At 40.0% G+C, this 19,909-nt stretch overlaps 1 protein-coding gene across 2 annotated transcripts in view; it reads left to right on the forward strand.

The window, feature by feature from the left end:
* Positions 1-258: 258 nt before the first annotated feature.
* The window catches only part of PPP2R5A (protein phosphatase 2 regulatory subunit B'alpha), a 72,981-nt gene continuing 53,330 nt past the window's right edge, over positions 259-19,909 (forward strand). The window contains exon 1 of one of the 2 annotated variants that reach the window (XM_036273605.1): positions 259-1,133. In XM_036273605.1, the coding sequence (XP_036129498.1) occupies positions 956-1,133 (178 nt within the window). In that variant the 5' untranslated portion in view covers positions 259-955. The remainder of the gene's footprint in view (positions 1,134-19,909) is intronic. The other variant, XM_036273606.1, reaches the window with a different exon arrangement.

Below are 19,909 nucleotides of genomic sequence, written 5' to 3' on the forward strand. Positions count from 1 at the left end.
CAGCCACGCCCCACTCCTCTCCCTAACCTCTCAGTTTGAGACACCTTCTAGGAGGCCACGCCTTACCGCGTTACTGCCGCTTAGCCCTGCGATTGGCTGAGAGAGCTGGCATGCTTTCCCACCCACTACTCCCTCCGGAGTATTCCGAGAGGCTGGCGGGACCCCGCGGAAGTTGTCAATCTCCTCCCTCCCCACCCCTCGCGAGGCCCCTCCCCCGGGCCTCACGCCCCGGCGCGCGCGCGCGCACACACTCCCCCCTCGCGCGTCCCCACCACCTTCTCAAGTTGTAGCGGACGCTCGCTGGGGGTTCTGCGTGGGCGGCGGAAGGGCGCGTGGGGGAGGGGGCTCGGAGAGCTCCGCACCGTGAGGAGCGCGAGTGTGCGCGCCCAGAGCCCGGGCGGCGGGTTACCGCCACGGGAGATGAGGGGACCGCGCTGACAGGAAAGAGCGGGCACCGCGGCGGAGGCTCGGAAGGGACCCGCGATGGCAGCGCCTTGAGAGGAGGCTCCAGGGACGGCGGGCTGCACTGGCAGCGGCCACTGAGGTGCGGGCCGGCCGGCCGGCGACCTGGACTGAAGGGGCGAGAGGCGCGCTCTGCGCCCGCACCCCTGCGCCCTCGCCTCAGTTGTCTAAACTTCGGGCTCCCTCCCACCCGCCCTCCGCACCCGGAGTCAACAACTTCTTCGCCCCCCTCCGCCCCCGCCCTCGCCCCCGCCAGCCCCCGGAGCCCGCCGCGCGCCGGGGACCGGGAACCTCCGGCCCTGAGATGCGGCCGTGAGGCGTTGGCGGGCAGCGAGGAGAAGCTCGGCGGCGCCCGGGAGCGGGGGGACGGTGTGGCCGGGGGGACGGGGCGGAGGGGCGCGACCGCTCCGCGCCTCACCCCCGCCTCCTCCTGCTGCCGCTGCCCGTGCCGAGCTAGCAGCCGCCGGAGCTGGCGAGCGCCAGGGCCGCGGAGATGTCGTCGCCGCCGCCGGCGGGGGCTGCCAGCGCCGCCATCTCGGCCTCGGAGAAAGTGGACGGCTTCACCCGGAAATCGGTGCGCAAGGCGCTGAGGCAGAAGCGCTCCCAGGGCTCGTCGCAGTTCCGCAGCCAGGGCAGCCAGGCGGAGCTGCACCCCTTGCCCCAGCTCAAAGGTAACCTCGCGGGGGGCGCCCGCGGAGCCCTTGCCTGCTGGGGCTCCTTCTGCCCGGCGGAGGCTGGGGTGCGGGTCGCGTTCCCCGCGGCGCCCCCGCCCCCCGCGTCCAACAGGTTTGCTGGGCAGAGTCGTGCTTTCCTCTCCCCGACTCCCTGAACTCCCGCCGAGCGGAGGCCGGCAGCCCCCGCCTGCGCGCTCGCTCACCTGCCGGCTACTGCAGGTCGAGTGTGCCCCGCGCGGGCGCCGCCGCCTCCCCGGGCCGCCTCGCCGGCTCGCCCGCTCGCCCGCAGCCTGCCCCACCTCCGACCTTCCTTTCCGAGACCCGGCTCTGCTGACGGCGCGGCGAGCCCCCTGCCTTCCCACGGAAAGCGTCCGTCCGCGCCCACCTGCCCTAGCTCCCTCCCACGATTGTTCCCGGAGCCCTGCAGCCCCGGAACCCCACTGCCGGCGACCTGGCCTTTGGGTACCTTGAAAAAGAAAAAAGCCTTTAAAAAAACCTGGCCGGTCTAGTGTCTTAGTAACGGGGTCGTTAGGGTTCAGGGTTCTCCTTTGGCCCAGAGACTGGAAGGACCTAAAATACTTCGAGAAGGTGTTCACGGTCGATTTGGAGGCGCTCGAAGCAGTGAGGGGAGTGTTGCCTCGCGGCGGCCTGGGACCTGGGTTCGCGGGGCAGTGACCCCGGCGCTTCGTCGGGTCCTGCAGCAGTTCCAGGTGGTATCCGAGCCTAATGCCTTGCAGGAGGACTTGGCTCGCTTACCGCTCCCGCTAAGTTTAGAGGGTTTTTAATAAATTGTTTCCTGGTGTACAGTTTAATCTTTGAGAACGACTGTATTTTAACGTTTCCGTTTTTTATGAGATCGAAATCATCGTGGAACAAGATGAATAATGCTCCTAGTTAAGATAATTTTCGACGAACGAAACCTAATGGAAATCTGGATCATCTGTTTTGCAAGGCCAGGAAATTAAAGGTTTATACTAAAATAGATACATGTTCAGCAGATTTTTCAGTCCATTTATGTTCTTCAAGGCCAATCTGGTTCTGATTTGTCTTTGGGCCTATGAATCCAGTCTTAGTTTGGCTAGGAGTCTAAAGAAAACCCCAGATCAAATCTCAGTTGACCTACATACAATAGCTCTGGAACCCCATTCAGACCCTACGTGGCCCTGCCTCTTGGGGTGCTTCTAAGTCAAGAGCATTCCAGAGCCAGAATCAGATTGGCTTTTTTTTTTTTTTATCCTCACCGGTGGATATTTTTTCCATGGATTTTTGGAGAGAGTGGAAGAGAGGAAGGGAGGGAGATTGAGATTGATTGGTTGTCTCCCGCTTTCGCCTTAAACAGGGCGGGGGACCTGCAATCCAGGTACGTGCCCTAGACCGGGAATCGAACCCGATACCCTTCCATCTTGGGCCCTCGGTGGACACTCTAACCATGGAGCAACACCAGCCAGGGCTTAAACTATCTTTTTAAATGTTTTATTTAAGATATGTATAGCCTGTTATTGCATTTATCACTTGCTTTTTAGCATACAAAATATTGTTAAAATTTATATATTATAGTCATTCGTAAACCACAAAGTAGGCATTACCAAGACTTTAATTTTTGAGTAATGTCATAGCTATAAAAGAATATCATTTTACCTTGACGTGCTATTCGTGGATTTAAAATCTTAAACTTAATTACAACATCATAGTTACTTTATTGATTTTTAATATGTTTTTATTGATTTTTTTTTTTTTTGTAAGAGTGAGAGGAAGGGAGAGAGAACCATGATTGGCTGCCTCCTGCACGCCCCCCACTGGGGATCAAGCCTCCAACCAGGGCTTGTGTCCTGACTGGGAATGGACCCGGGACCTCTCAGGACGTGGAAGGACACTCAATCCACTGAGCCACACTGGCCAGGCTATTACTGATTTTTTTCATTAAATTGTTGAATTGTTTTTACGGTTTGAAGGTTTAGTACTAGTGTTTTCCTTTCACATTCAGTAGTCATCTAAGTTATATGGTATATGGTTCAACAAGTTGAAGGTGCCATTGAATGTTTATTTATAGTATTTAGGTCATTAGTAAAGAAAAGAAAAGTGAATTGAGATTATTGCTATATATTTTGCACTAAAATAGAATTTAAAGCAAATTTGATTGAGGAAATTGAGACCCTTATTTGGATTACCCCAGTAGGAAAAATTACTTTTACTCCAGATGTCAAAATGCTTGAAAAGTGATTTTTTAAAAAAATTCAGTTGCTTCACTTCGTACTTTGGCAGTGTACTTGATACCACAGCGTTGTGTGCTTTTTCTGTCAGTAGTAGTTTTTTCCATTTGTGGCCTTAACAAAAACCAGTGGAAAGTCCTTTAGTATGTGTATGAAAGAGAATTTTTCTTCCTGCTCTGAAATATAATCTTACTGTGCAGCCATTCAGATATCTGTGGGCATCCAAGATCTTTCAAGTGTTTCCACCACCCTGCTTATGTTACACTTTGTCCACATGGATCTAAAGTGGAAAAGTGCCTGCTATTTTCCTCAAAGCATGCTATGGGTAGGAAGTAACAAAATAATACAACTTTTTCATCTATAAGAAGTTTATTTGTGCAGAGTCATTTAGTAAGTGGGTTGCAGGTTTTTAATGGTGAAAATGTTCAGAGTAAATTCTGTTTTGCTATAGAAAGTATTTAATAAGCCTTGTTAAAAGAATTTTTTTAAAATGAGAAACTGTTATTATGTGGGTCTTAAAAATTAAACTTTTATATTGTAGAGCTTAAATTTTTTTTTCCAAAACACTTAAGTTTCTTGTTAATGTAAATCTTGTAAGCACCTCTGAGAACAAGGTACTAGAAAACAAAAATGGGTGCATCTTATCAATCATTTATTTCTGTATTTAAATTTATGGTAGTATAGCACTTAATTTTTCTACCTTAAACTTCTGTTAACCAACAGTTAGGAAACTTCTAACTTATATCTGTTATTCACAATAGGAAATTTTTCAATCTGTTTAACCTATTTTAAGTCTGAAGGGTTGGTTTGATAAAGTAGTAGATGCCTTACATTTATAGACTATGTAGCATTTACAAATTATTTTACACTTTGACTTATTTTTATTTTTTATTATAACTCATCACAGGTTAAACAATCCAAAGGTGTGTAACTCCTCATTCCTGGTATTCCTTGCTTTTTCACACCTACTATTGTGTGACAGACAATCCACAGCTCATTGTATTTTTATAAACATTACATTTCATTGGGTTATCCCAGTAAATCTGTGCAAGACCAGTATTATTCCCATTTTATCTATGAGAGAAAATTGAGGCTTAAACAGCTTAGTTTCAGGCCTGTATTTATCTGGATGGTACCCAGGTCAAATGATTTCAATTTTTTTTTTTAATCCTCACTTGAGGATGGATATATATATATATATATATATATATATGTATATATATTTTTTTTTCCCATTTATCTTCAGATCGAGGGGGAGGGAGGGGAAGAGAGAGAGAGAGAGAGAGAGAGAAAGAAAGAAAGAAAGAAAGAAAGAAAGAAAGAAAGAAAGAAAGAAAGAAAGAAAACAAAACAAAACAGACATCAAGACATCGATGTGAGAGACACACATGGATTGGTTGCCTCCTGCATGACCTCCACTAGGCCTGGGATGAACCACAACCAAGATACGTGCCCTTGACCAGAATGAAACTCGCTACTCTAGTCCCCGGTTTGATGCTCTAACTGCTGAGCCAAACGAGCCAAGGCAGATTTCAGTATTTTTGCTGTTAGCCTATTTTATGAAAATTTGAAGCAGTATGATAGAAAGAGTTGGGTCATTGGGGTCAGTCCTGAGTCACAGGGAAATTTTTAATCTTTCTGAGTTGTTTTCCTTATCTGTAAAATGGGGATAATACATTCTATCTCACCAGGATTGTGGGGATGAAGTGAAATAATGTAATTAAAGTGCCTAAAAATAGGCAGTCAAAGAATGTTAGCTTTCATTCTCTATAATATTTGAAAATTCAGATTAAAAATATTTTTAAAAATGAAATGTTCATATAAATTCTATTCTTTCCTAATGTACTTACAGTATGATTTTATTTATAATCAGTTTTCATATATGATTTATGTGAAGTGAAGCTATAACATTTTTCAGCATAAGTGTGGAAGTGGAATTAAGGTAGAGTCAGCCTCTTTAAAATATTGAAAGCTATAGTTAGAAGTTTTTACCAAGCAAAGAAATTGAGTTAGTATATAGATGAAGAAGTATATAGACGTATGTTTCTCATAGGAGACAGCCAGTAAAGAACTGAATGAAGCTGGTTTTGAGATTGAAGTCTTCTTCAGATGAGGTGAAGAACTTCCAAGTATCACTCAGATTCTTCGTTGGTATATTCTTAGAAAGTGAGTCCCACTGGAATTCTGGAGGCCAGTAACAGTGGTACCGATTTGAAGTGCCTTGCTTACCTTTAGGAGGGAAAAATTTTTCCCCACCTTGAATTATGTGGTCTTTTGGGGTAACAGAAACAAGAACACTGACATGATCTGAAGTTTCATAACTATTTACCTTTTGTTGGGGGAAAATACTGCTAACTTAACATTTAAGGTTTGTAGATGTTCTCAAAGTTAATACCACTCCTTCTAAGCCCCAAATCCTACTTTGTAATCAACATGGCACTAAATGAGAGTTGAAATTCATCAGAATATGTTAAGAAAAAGGCTTGATTATAAAGGGATATAACATTTTAAGACTATTTTCTGGAAGTAATGTTATAGTTGTTCTGGAAGACTTATTTTATAATTTCTTAAAATTTTTTCTGGATATACAGTACTTCTTAGAGAAATTGAAATAGTGTCCATTGCTGGTTTTCACACGAAGGAAAGATTTGTTTGTCTAATTTAGTATCTTAAGAATTATTTTTAGGGTCAAACTTCTTTCCCCCAGTTTTATTACATTCTCCTATTCTTTTAAAAAGTTTATTTATAATCCTCAACGAGGATATTTTTCCATTTATCTTCAGATGGTGGTGGTGGGGGGGGGCATACACACCCATCAATGTGAGAGAGAGACATCAACTGGTTGCCTCCCATATGACCCTGACCAGGGCCAGGAACGAACCGTAACCAACGTGCCATTGACCAGAATTGAACCCAAGATTCTTTGGTCCTTGGGCTGATGCTCTAACTGTTGAGCCAAACTGGTCAGGGCCATTCTCTTATTCTTAATTGAATTTTGGATTGTTGGAAGTGTCTAATTGAATAAAGTGATAATACAGTAAAATGTATTTACTAAAATAGTGTGGTCATTGAGATAGAGCACCACCAGTCAATAAATAGTGGATTTGAGTTGTCTTCCTGAATTATTGATGACTCAGTTGCTTTGGGCTAGGTGTTTAATCCCTTTGAACTTTAGTTTAAATGTTTTTACTGGTAAGAATAACATTTTCCCTTGATAAAATTACTAAGATGAATTAGTCCTTAATGAGTTACTGTTCCTCTTTGGATGACAAAGCTTTATCAACAAAAATAATACATTTGGGAAATAGATTTTTGTTATTTATATTTTAAATATAATTTTTTAAATTTGTAAAAAGCTAGGGATAGAGACCAGCTTACTTTTATTTTTATGTGTTTAGCACTCTGATTCTCAACCCTGGCTGAGAGATTTAAAAAATAGTTCTCCACCCTGGAGAGAGACTAAATTAATTGGTCTAAGGTGAGATCCAGGCATTTGTATTTTTTATTTTTTTTCATCCTCACCCGAGGACATTTTCCCATTTTTTGTTCAGATAGAGTGGGAGGGAGGGAGAGGGAGAGAGAGAGAGAGAGAGAGAGAGAGAGAGAGAGAGAGAGAGAGAACATCCGACGTGAAAGGGACACATCAAGTGGCTGCCACCTGCACTGGGACAAACTGCAACCAAGGTACATGCCCTTAGTGGGAACCGAACCCGAGTCTCTCTGGACTGCAGGCCGATGCTCTAACTGCTGAGCCACACCGGCCAGGGCTAGGCATTTTTAAAAGCTCCTAGGTGATTCTACTGTGCAGCCAGGGTTGAGAATCACTAGTTTAGCATTATCTGTCTATTGATTTAATTCATTAATTAAGACTTGGACCTTTTCTCTCCGATATTCATGGCTCATTACCCGCCTTATTAACATTTCCTGCCCTTACTTCACCTCCTATTTACTTTTCACTCTCTTAACTTTGCTGCCCCCTGTGGCTGACCAGCTGCTTTCCTGAAGGGGTTAGTGCTGTCCAAGATTCTGGAGTTTTAGGTATGATGATATGATTCTACTGGATTTTGCTAGTTATCATAAAACTCGACTGTTATCATTTGATACTAGATGATCAGTTTTTCTTTCCTTTGTGATTTTTGGAGCTGTGCCTGAGCTGCCAAGTAAAAGTGAGAACATATGATAGAAGCTCTCCTCATTTTAATCCCATCATTTGGAGTAATATGATTCCAACCATTTTGGAGTGTAAAACTGATGATTGTTCTGTTTCTTGAAGATTTAGAATATTACTATTGTATGTGTTGAATATCAGGTATTAAGTGAACTATTCTTGAGTTTAACTGTGTTTTGGGGCATGCCTTGTATTTATTTAGCATTAAGAAATGTTTTTCTCACCCTGGCCGGTGTGTCATCCTGTGCATGGAGAGGTGTCCAGTTCCATTCGCGGTTAGAGCACTCCATTCCCCATGAGGGCACATGCATAGGTTTCGGGCTTAATCCCCAATAGGTGGCATGCAGGAGGTAGCTGGTCGATGTTTTTCTCTCTCCCTCTCTCTCTCTCAAATCAGTAAAAACATGTTTAAAAAAAATTTTTTTTAAAGAAATGTTTTTCTCCAGAGTATTTTCACTACTATCATCTTAATCTTGACCACAGCTTTTTATCAAAGGTTAGGGCAGCAAGGACCTGGAGCCACTTATATTCCATCCATATCTCTATTTTGTTTTTGGCCTTTCTGCTAACCAGTTTGAATACCTGTAATTTGTCCATTTGTTGTTTTGAGTCAGTGTTCTGTTGTTTTGAATCATTGTTTTGATGAAGGAATTACCTGTTGGTTGTCTTCTGGCCCTCCTCCCTTTACCACCACCTTCCCCTACCCAGTTATTGATTGTGCTTCTTTCAGTGATGTTTGATGCTATCTTCTAGCAGATTGGTTCTCTTCTGTTTTGTTTATTTTAATATATTTGTGCCTAAATCTGGTTCAAAGTTTTAAAGTAAATAAATTCTGGGTTTTTAATACTATGATAGAAAATAGTGATGTAGGTCTAAAACAAAGAATTGTTTGCTTTTGTGCTTTGCAAATAACATGTAACATTATTGATAGATTTCTTGCTAGGAAGAGTATTGTGTAACATTTGTGTGGAAAAGAAATAGCTGAATTGACTCCCAGATGTGGACATGTGTATATAAACATTGAATAAACTATCATAATTAGTTTGCAGTCATTTCTAAATTTGAGGTGCAATCTTTATTATTTATAAGGATGTCCTTGAAGAAAATAGAAGGAACAGATTTTAAATATATCATTTTAATGCATTATTATGTAACAAGGTACCTAAATGATTTGCTGAAAGAATTTTACATGACAGGCTTGGTTTATGCTAAATAAACTCTACTTGTCTGAGCAGGATATTGACCAATAAGCAGCTTCAAACCTACTTCTTATGTACATCTTTTTTAACTCTTCTGTAAAGGAATTTGTTTATGTAGGCTTTTGGAGTGAGTAATGATGAATTTTAGAAATCCTGCAATTTTGATCAGTCTTCCAAAAGAAACCTATTATGATGGAGGTGGGGGGTGTGGCTAGTTTGCTAATATGATAGGCTCATAGGATAAAAGTCAGAGAGCATATTTCTAACTTTAGTCCTGAAGGTAAGGGATTTCTTGGGAACACACTCCTCCTACTGGAGTGGTGATATTAATTGCACCTACTATAACCTTACTGTGATGTATCTAGTTGGTTCTTGGAACCACAGAAGTCATTCTAATTTAACCTCTATAGGGAATCAATATCACTCTTGTTCTAAATTAATAGCTATCTTGTCATTTCATTAGTGGAGATTTCTTTAAGGTAGAGAGGAAAGTATGGAGTTTTTAAGCTCTTAGATACTCTCTCAGATTTTGCTTAATGAACAAACTGTGTAGACAATAGCTACAAAGATACTAAATGTCTGAAACAAGAACATTTTAATAACTAGACTTAGAACTTGTAGTTCAGGAATACCAAATCTTTATTATTATTATTTTTTTTGGAAATTTTTTTTTTCTTTATTGATTTTAGAGAGAGAGGAAAGGGGAGGGGGACATCGATTGGCCACCTTCTGCATGCCCCCCACGGGGGAATCTGGCCCACAATCTAGACGTGTGCCCTGACCGGGAATCGAACCGGTGACCTCCTGGTGCATGGGTCGATGCTCAACCACTGAGCCACACTGACTGGGTAGGAATACCAAATCTTAAATATAGCTTCAAAGTTATACATTTCTCTGTTTAATTGGTTTTGCCTTTGGTTTCATGCTCATTGGTAAAGGTTATTCTAGAATAATAACTGTTATCAGAAGTTGATGATTATTTGAACTCATTGTTAATCTCATGCCTCTAAATTGATAAAGTGAAGAGATGAGACAGTTTGTGTTATAAACTCTGAAGTTTGATTTAGCAAAACTGCATGTATTTTTTAGCATAACTTTATCTCTAGAAATAGAGATAAACATCTATTGAAGTCATAAAATAAAATAATTTCTGTAAGATTATGTATCTTCTTTTTTAAAAAACATACATTGCCATTTCTTCTTTTAATTGGCCACAGGAAAAATATTTTGTTTGCCTGCTGTGCAACTAGATACATATTTGCTTTCAAAATCTAGTACAGAAATATTTTCTTCTCTTTGGTGTCCATAGTGCATAAAATTTAGATGAGCCATTGTAGAGATTCAAATTTAGTAAAAGGAGTAAAATGATGAACATATTTTCTTTTGAAATTAAATATTTTTAGTAGATTCTAGTTTGGTGGGGAGGGAATACAGACATGGGAGCAGGCAGTTTAAATTAATGTGGTAAGTGTTGTGATAAGAGTAAGCAATAAGAGCCTAGAGGAGCATGTGTGGGACCTAACCCACTTTTGATATGTGAGGAGAGAGATCAGGGAAAGTTTGCTGGAAAAAGTGAAAGGTAAACTAAACCTAAAAGATAGATTTTGTCTAAGAGGTCCACCTAAAGAACAGTATGTGCCACCTCAGAGGTAAGTGAGCATAGCATATTTTGGAAACTGCCAGCAGTCTCTGTGGCTGTGATAAAGGCTATTATAATAGGAAACTGTCTAGGGAAGAGATTGGATCAGCAATTAGGAGCTAGGTCATAGTCTTGATGCCACATACTGTGTTTATTCCTGACAGTAGTATGAAGAGTGCATTGAGAAATGGGAGTGTGGAACATTAGTTATGATGCTGGCACAGTAATCCAGACGAGAGTTGAAGCTGGCCTTGCCTAAGTGGGGATGGAGTGGTATCACAGGCAGGCCTTGGTGAGAGGGAAGAATCAATGATGACACATTTCCAACTTCTGCAGCTAGAGGTATAATAGCAATTTTATCTTATTTTATTTTATTTTTTTATCCTCACCCAAGGGCATTTTTCCATTTTTTATTCAGATAGAGTGGGAGGGGGAGAGAGAGAGAGAGAAACATCGACTTGAAAGGGACACATCGAGTGGCTGACACCCGCACAACCCAACCAGTGCTGGGGACAAACTACTGTCCTTAGTGGGAACCGAACCCGGGTCTCTCTGGACCGCAGGCCATTGCTCTAACCGCTGAGCCAAACAGGCCAGGGCTAATAGCAATTTTACTGAAAAAGAGAGGAAGATCAGACTTGGAAGAAAATAATGGTTCCTGGTTGGACAGATTGAAGTGCTTATGGGAAACAAGTGAAGCTGTCCAGTAGGAAGTTAAGATATTTGGGTCTGGAGCAAAGTAGAAAGACCTGTGCTAGAGATAATTTGGGAGTCTTTAGATTAAAGGTGGCATTTGAAGTAATGCAATTAGAAGCAACTGCCCACTGAAATTATATAGAATGAGAAGAGGCCAAGACATACCATCATTTAGATGACAGTCAAAGGAAAAGGAGTAGTCACCAGGTTAGAGAGACAGCTTGAGTGGAGGCAAAGGAGGACAGGAGAGAGTAGAGACAAGGCAGTCAAGGGGAGATAATCTTTTAAAAAATGGGTCCCGGGGCTAGTAACAGTTAAAAAAGCTGTTGACAAGTCAAATAAATAAGAACTGTAAAGTTTCCATGGGTTTGGTAATATGTAGGCAACATCGGTGACTTCTGAGGCATTTTAGGGAATTTATAGGCTTGAAATTTCCGTTAAGGTGATTGAAAATTGTGAAAGCCAAGTCAGTAAGTATAGACAACTCTCTCAGGAAACCTGAGTTTTAAAAAAAATCTATATCATCTCTATCTATCTCTGTTTCTATCTGTCTATATATCTATCACATTAGCTGCCACGTGGAGAATGGGTTGTAACAGAGCAAGATTTTTAGAAGGAGGACCAGTTAGGAGGTTATTTTAATAGGCTAGGTGAGACACGAGAGGCTTGGGCTAGGGTCATAGGAATAGAGATGGAAAGAGATGTATTTGAGATACATCTTGGATAGGACTTGTTAATCAATATTTTTGCGGGGTATGGGGCGTGGGGTGGGAGGAGATGGAGAAGGAAAGGTGGGAACCAAGGATAATTCCCAGGTGTTTTAGATAGGTCCACCAACAACCATTGAGAAGGAAAAAGTTAGAGAAGGAACCAGTTATAGAGGGGAAATCCAGAGTTGCATTTTGGAAATTTTACATTTGAGATGTCTTTTTGGAAACCTGGGAATAAATATCAAATAGACTTTTGGATGTGTGAATCACTGAGTGCCCATTTGGTATTTTTTGTGCTTCTTAATAATAATTATAGATTTTCAAGTATGTTTATTAGAAAATGTCCATAGTTTGGGATGCTGGCTACTTGGTCTTCTGGCCAAATTTGGATTATATATTCCCTTTTAGTGGAATGTCTGTGTACCCAAGATGGTATACGTGTGAGGGGGATCACAAAATATGTCGAGACAAGTCCAAATGTTTAGAGTTACTTAATTGTCTGTTTTCTGCCTTGAGACTATAAGTGCTCTAAGACCTGAGATCCCTATTTTCCTCCATAGCATTTAAGTCAGTGCTTGGTTTTAATGTTTATTAAATAAAGTAATAAAGTAAAAGCGATTAAGTTGATTTAAAGAAAAACACCATTTTTTTGTCTTGGCAATAATTCACAATTTTATAATGACTTATAACTGAGTAGTGTTTACTCAAACTTAGCATTTTGTTGATGAAGGAACCAAAACAGATTATATTTTTGTGCGTCATTTATAGTTAAGTATCTTCTCAATTGGTTGTTGATTCTTCCTCTATAATATTAAATTGCAGATGTGCATTGCCTGCACTATAGCAAAATTAGTACTGTGTTTTCTTTTGTTGTTTTTTTCTTTTTAATCCTCACCCGAGGACATTTTTTCACTTTTTGTTCAGATAGAGTGGGAGGGAGAGAGAGGTAGAGAGAGAGAGAAACATCAACGTGAAAGGGACACATTGAATGGCTGCCACCCACACGACCAACCAGGGCCGGGGACAAACTGCAACCGAGGTATGTGCCCTTAGCGGGAACCGAACCCTGGTCTCTCTGGACCGCAGGTCGATGCTCTAACCGCCGAGCCAAACCGGCCAGGGCTGTACCGTGTTTTCTAACAGTGCAAAGGAGAAGTATTTGTAATTGAAAACTTTACCAAGATACTGATTTCTTTTCAGTCCTGGGCAAGTATTGAACATAAGATTTTCTAAGAACCTTTAAAGCATGGAATCTTTATTTATTAAATTCTTCTGATATAAAAATGCTTCATTGAGCTCTGGCTGGTTTTCTCAGTGGTTAGAGCATTGGCCCACAGACCAGTGAGTCACAGGTTCTATTCCAGTCAAGGGCACATGTACCTCAGTTGAGGTTTATCACTGGCCCTGGTTGGGGTCATATGGGAGGCAACCAGTCAATGTCCCTCTCATGTTGATGTATCTCTCTCCCTCTCCCACTCTATCAGAAGATAAATAGAAAACTGTCCTCCGGTGAGTATTGGGGAAAAAAAATGCTTCATTGATTTTCTTTGGAGTCTCTTAGCACTGTGCCTCTTTAAGTAATGTAAATTTTATTGGAGATCATTTGTTTTATGAATGAGTACTAATAAGATGAAGTTAACTTAAAAATTTTTTATTTTTCTTTATTGATATTTAGAGAGAGGGGGGAGAGGGGGATGGGCACATAGATGAGAGAGAACATCGATTGGCCACCTCCTGCATGCCTCCCACTGGGGATTGGGCCCACAACCTGGGCATGTACCCTGACCAGGAATCTAGCCTGCAACCCCTTGGTGCCTGGGTCGATGCTCACTCCATCACTGAGCCACACCGGCCCGGCAGATGAAGTGAATTTTTAATTACTGAGAACATTGTGTCAGAGCTAGATTTATGATTTGGAGAGGCTACTCAGTTTAAATTATAATCTGTAGTTAGTGATTTTGAGGAATTATAGAATATGAAGAATTGACTAGACTACTTATTTTTGCCTCTCTGTTGGAAATGATGGGTATATTTCAGTCCTGTTTTATACATGCTATGTATAAACTTTTTTTTTTTTTAATTCTCACCTGAGGACATTTTTTTGTTCAGATAGAGTGGGGGGGAGGGAGAGAGAGAGAGAGAGAGAAACATCGACGTGAAAGGGACACATCGAGTGGTTGCCACCCATACGACCCAACCGGGTTGGGAACAAACTGCAACCGAGGTAGGTACCCTTAGTGGGAACCGAACCCAGTCTCTCTGGACCGCAGGCCGATGCTCTAACTGCTAGGCCAAACCGGCCAGGGCTGTATAAACTTTTTAAAACATATGTCTTTCTGATCATTATTTCCCAGTTTGAGGGAGGAGAATAAATTTAGGCAAGATGACCGAGACAAATATAAAAGTCAATTGGGCTAATTCATTTGTCACTGCTAAAACCTCCAGAAAAACTGAAATTAGACAACTTGTTATGTCCTTAAGTAGTTTTTAGTTTTCTATATACATTTGTGTTTCCAGTGAATGAACCAGAGTAAATTTGAATCCAAAGTGGAAACAAAGTAGCAAATGTAACAATGAAGTGCTTTTAAGCTAAGGTGCATTTGATTTTCAGTTATATTGTCTTCATAGGAAAGTTCAGTCATTCATGTAGGAAAGGTAAAAATAACTCAACTTTTACCTAGCTACCAAATACCCAGGCACTGGTTTTGGTATTTCATATATTTTGATATTCTCTTTTTAATTTGGATCACCTGGGTTGCCTTGCATACACATAACATATTTTGAGAACTACTATTTTTTTTTTTTATCCTCACCCAAGGACATTTTTGCATTTATCTGTAGATTGAGTAGGAGGGAGAGAGGGAGGGAGAGAGAGAGAAACATCGAGGTGAGAAGAGACAACATCGAGTGGTCGCCACCCACATGACCCCAACTGGGGCCTGGGACAAACCGCAACCGAGGTATGTGCCCTTAGCGGAACTGAACCTGGGACTCTCTGTCTGCAGGCTGACACTCTAACCACTGAGCAAAACCAGCCAGGGCCTTTTTTTTTTTTTTTTTTTAAGATTTAGAAAAATAACGTCTGTGGAATAGGAATTGCTATTTTAGGATACAATACTTGCTCTGAGTCATGAGTGAATCTCACTTTTCATGGTTTTCTAAAATAAACTCATTTAAAGACTATGCAATGAGAAATGTCATATTCTTAACTATTCTGTTTTTTATAATGGCTTTATTATTCTTGTAAAAACTTATAGATTCACTGTTAAAAACAAGTCAAAAAAGAATCCTACAAAGATAGAAAATAAAAAATCTCTAGCCAGAAGGAACTTCTCTTAAAATTTTGAGCATCTTCCTATGTATTTCCATCAGTGGGATCATATGATGTATGCTGTTTTATAAACTTAGCTTTTTTACTTTAATAGAATATTATAAATAGCAAATTTCTGAAAGAAAAAATTAAAATCAATATAGAATTATTTCTGAATAAAGTTTTTATTTCTGGAAATACTGAATCAAATTATTTTAAACCTTGATTATAAATATTTCTTATATTAAAAAGAGAGGAAACAATTTCTAGGAGTACTGGTATTTTATTTTAGGGAGGTTATACATGGATCTCTTAGAAAATTTGTTTAAAGGAATGCATCATCTCAGAAAATACCAATATTTTTTATATAATTTCAGAGTTTTTGGATTCCCCACCACTGTGCAACCACCACCTTGAATCCCATCTATGGTCTGTTGGTGGAGGGAAGTGTGTGGGGTGTTTGTAGACCTTTGGCCCTGTGTTAGGAAACCTTGAAAAACCTTGTTAAAGTATGTAATCCTTTTCCTTAACATGGTAGCAGGTGTTTCTTAGGAGTTATAAGTAGGAGTAGCTATAACATGGAACCTTACCCCAGCCATCAAAACTGAAAACAGCTGTAACCCTACATTCCATCGATCTCTTTAATACTTCTTGTTCACCAAACGTCCCAAATGAGAAAGATGGTTCTAAAAACCTGTTTTATTTAGTGAACAGGTTTTATATTCAAATTGAATTAAGCAGATGACACAAATGTTTCATTTATTTTACTAGGACACTTTGTTTTTTCATATTCTGCTTCCTAATGTAACATGCCCCATTTAGCTAATCTTCATTCTCTGTTTTACTTTTCTACCTTATTTGAAGTGGGTTTTTTTGTTTTTGTTTTTTATCCTCACCTGAGGACATTTTTTTGTTCAGATAGAGTGGGAGGGAGGGAGGGAGGGAGGAAAAGAGAGAGAGAGAGAGAGAGAACCATCGATGTGAAAGGGACACATCGAGTGGTTGCCACCCACACGGCTCAACCAGGGCCAGGGACAAACTGCAACTGAGGTACGTGCCTTTAGCGGGAACCTAACCTGGGTCTCTCTGGACCACAAGCCAATGCTCTAACCGCCGAGCCAAACCAGCCAGGGCTCAGAAGTGGTTTTTAAATACAAAAGATCCATCAGTAGACAAATGGATAAAAAAGCTGTGGTAGATATACACAATGGAGTACTATGCAGCTGTAAGAAAGAAAGAGCTCTTATCCTTTGAGACGACATGGAGGGACCTGGAAAGTATTATCCTAAGTGAAATAAGTCAAGCAGAAAAAGACAAATACCACATGATCTCACTTATATACGGAATATAATGAACATAACAGTCTGAGGAATATGGTAGACCCAGAAACATGGAAGTAGGGCACAGACTGACATCCCTCCGAAGGGGGGTTGTGGGGGGGGGGAAGAGATAAACCACAGAACTTATATGCGTGTATGCATAACCAATAACCAATGGACATGGACAACAAAACCGGGGACGGGGTGGGGAGGGGGGGATGGGGAGGAGGGTGTCAATGGGGTAAAAAAGGAGAAACATCTGTAACAAAAAATAAATAAATACAAAAGATAACACAGTTAATTCTTTTGAAATAAAAATTGAACATTGTGTTTTAATCCTATAACGCAATAGTTTTGGATGTATACACATGTGAATAGTAAAGCATGGAAGTATTTACACTCTTGTAAGTTTCAGATAGTATTCTGGGGTTTTCTTAAAACAATATGCATTCATATATTAGACATGTAGGGTGTATGTATTCAAATTTCCTAAAATGTGGTATCTATAATTTTCACTTGTAATGAAATCATGAATCCTTAACTAAGTCATATTTAGTTACAGTGCTGTGAGTCATTTGTTAATAAATGTTTCCACTGTTACTTTATAATAGCTTGATCCTTTAAAGTTTCAAATAAAAGCTGATTTTAGACTCTTAGTTATTAATCTTCTAGGGGTATTGCCAAAAAAAGCTACATGTCCTATATTCTGTGCCAGTTTCTTAAATTAGAATCTTGGATTGCATCCTCAGCGTGTCACTGTAATGGTATTGCTGGGTTGCTATGATACAGTGCTTGTTCTATAATTTGTAGCGTGAATCTTATATGAGATCCTACTTCAACTTTCAAACATGTGAGCAGCAGTAATTGGGAATATGGTGTCCTTTTCCTTTAAGCAAATTATACCCATAAAACTTAATTCTGTTATAAATTATGATACCTGGTACTTCAGACTGTTTATTCTTAGGTGTAAAAAGAGTATTAACAATGAACAACTTGAAATAATTTGATTACCTCTAAGTGTAGTTTATTACATTGACTTTTATGAAAGTAGACAAGAAGAGAAAGGCTTTATGATGACTGTATTAAATTTCAGGTACTTCTTTTTGGTATTTGAAGTCTTGAGATAAATGAACATAGACTAGATTTTCTGGTAAGATGCACTTGAGACAGTACCAGCAACACTACATTACAATGGAAAATTCCAAATTATCTTTACTGAATTTTTTTTAATTCAGTGTACTCTTAAAACTAACCCTACATAGCTGTATTGATAAAATATTATTACCTCTTCCTCATTTTGTGTGATGGTTTTGGGTTTTCATTTATATGTTTCATGAAAATTTCTATCAAAGTTAGTGCTATAAATTAGTATAGGCAGCATAAAGACCAAATAAGGGTATTCTTGGCATGTGTTGTGTACACATTTGTGGTGGAATGAAGTTTATATTATTTGTTAGTGGCATTTGATCTTTAAACCTCAATTGCTCTTTAAACTTTTACTGTTTTTCAGTATTGCCTTAGTATTTAGTATGAAACTATTTTAGAGACCAGGATGGGACTAAATTTTTTTGAGCTTTATTGAGCTACACTTCACATAACCTTACACAGTTCACCCATTTAAAGTATACAATTCAGTGGCTTTTAGTATATTCACAGATAATGTGCAACCATCACAACAATGTTTTTTTTAATCCTCACCCGAGGATATGTTTTTATTGGTTTTTAGAGAGAGGGGAAGGGGGGGGGGAGAAGAAAGAAAAGAAAAGAAAGTTGGATAGATGGATGGATGGATGGGTGGATGGATGGATGGGTGGGTGAATGGATGGGTGGGAGAAAGATCCATTGCCTCTCGCACACGCCCTGACTGGGAATTGAACCTGCAAACTTTTTTGGTGTATGGGAGGATGCTCCAGCAAATGGAACCACCCAGTCTGGGCTCACTATAGTCAATTTTAGAGCATTTTGATCACCTTAAAAAGAACCCCCATATTCCTTAACTCTTAATCCCCATTGACTGCCCTAAGCAACCACTAATCTACTTTCTGTCTCCAGAAAGTATCCTGTTCTGGAAATTTTTTATAGTCTTTGTAACTGACTTCTTTTTATTTAACGTAATGTTTTCAAGGTTCATTCATGTTGTAGCATGTGCCAGTACTTCATTCCTTTTATGGGTGTATAATATTCCATTGTATGGCTTTAGCAGCATATTTCATTTTGTCCATTTATTAGTTGATAGACATTTGTGTTTCTGCCTTTTGATTATTATGAATACTGTTGCTATAAACATATGTTAATAAGTTTTTGTGTGCGTATATGTTTTCATTTCTCTCAGGTATATACCTAGGAGTGGAATTACTAGGTCATATAATAATTCTGTTTAATAGCTTGAGGAACTGCCACACGTTTCTACTGTGGCCACATCATTTTACATTTCCGCCACCAGGTTTATGAGGGTTCTGAACTCTTCACATCCTCACCAATACTTGTTGTTCTGACTTTTTTTGTTGTTAATTCTCACCCAAGGATTTTTTTCCATTGATTTTTAAATAGAGTGGAAGGGAGGGAGGGAGAAAGAGAAACATCAATATCAGAGAGATACATCCCTTGGTTGCGTCCTGCATGACCCTGACTGGGGCCAGCAATTGAACCTGCAACCCAGGTATGTGCCCTTTGATTAGGAATTGAACCCAAGACCCTTTGGTCCACGGGCCAATGTTTCAACCACTGAGCCAAATTAGCCAGGGCTATTCTGACTTTTTGATTATAGCCATTGTAATGGATATGAAATGGTATCTTTTTATGGTTATATTTTGCATTTCCCTAATGAATAATGATGTCAAGTGTCTTTTAATGTGCTTTTTGGCCATTTGATATATCTTCCTTGGAGAAATGGCTCTTTAGATCCTTTGCCCATTTTTAATTGAGTTATTTTATCATTGAGTTGTAAAAATTCTTTTTATAGTTTTGATATAAGTCCCTTTGTCTTTTCACTTTCTTAATGGTGTCACTTGAGGCTAGAATATTTTTAATTTTGATAAAAAGTCCAAATTATCCCTTTTCCCTGTATCTCATGCTTTTGGTGTGATATCTAAGAATCCTTTCCCGAATCCATGGTCATGAAGATTTGCCTTTATGTTTTCTGCTAAGAATTTTAGTCTAACCCTCACATGTAAGTCTTAGACCCATTTTGAGTTAATATTGGTATGGGGTGGGATATAAGTGAGCAGATTCATTGTTTTGCATGTGGCTGTTCAGTTGTCCCAGCTCCATTTGTTGAAGAGACTATGCTATCCCCATTAAATGGTCTTGGTAGGCTGGTTTGAAAATCACTTGGCACATAATTATATTTCTGGACCCTCAATTCCATTTTATTAATTGTATATATTTATTCTTTTATCTGAATCACACTGTCTTCATTACTGATGCTTTGTAGTAAATGGAGAAGTATGAGTCTTTGTACTTTATTTCTTTTTCCAGATTGTTTTGGCTCTTCTGAGTCACATGCAATTGTAAGGGTTAGGT

The sequence above is a fragment of the Molossus molossus genome, unplaced genomic scaffold (assembly GCF_014108415.1).
Source record: "Molossus molossus isolate mMolMol1 unplaced genomic scaffold, mMolMol1.p scaffold_m16_p_20, whole genome shotgun sequence".
Lineage (NCBI taxonomy): Eukaryota > Metazoa > Chordata > Mammalia > Chiroptera > Molossidae > Molossus > Molossus molossus.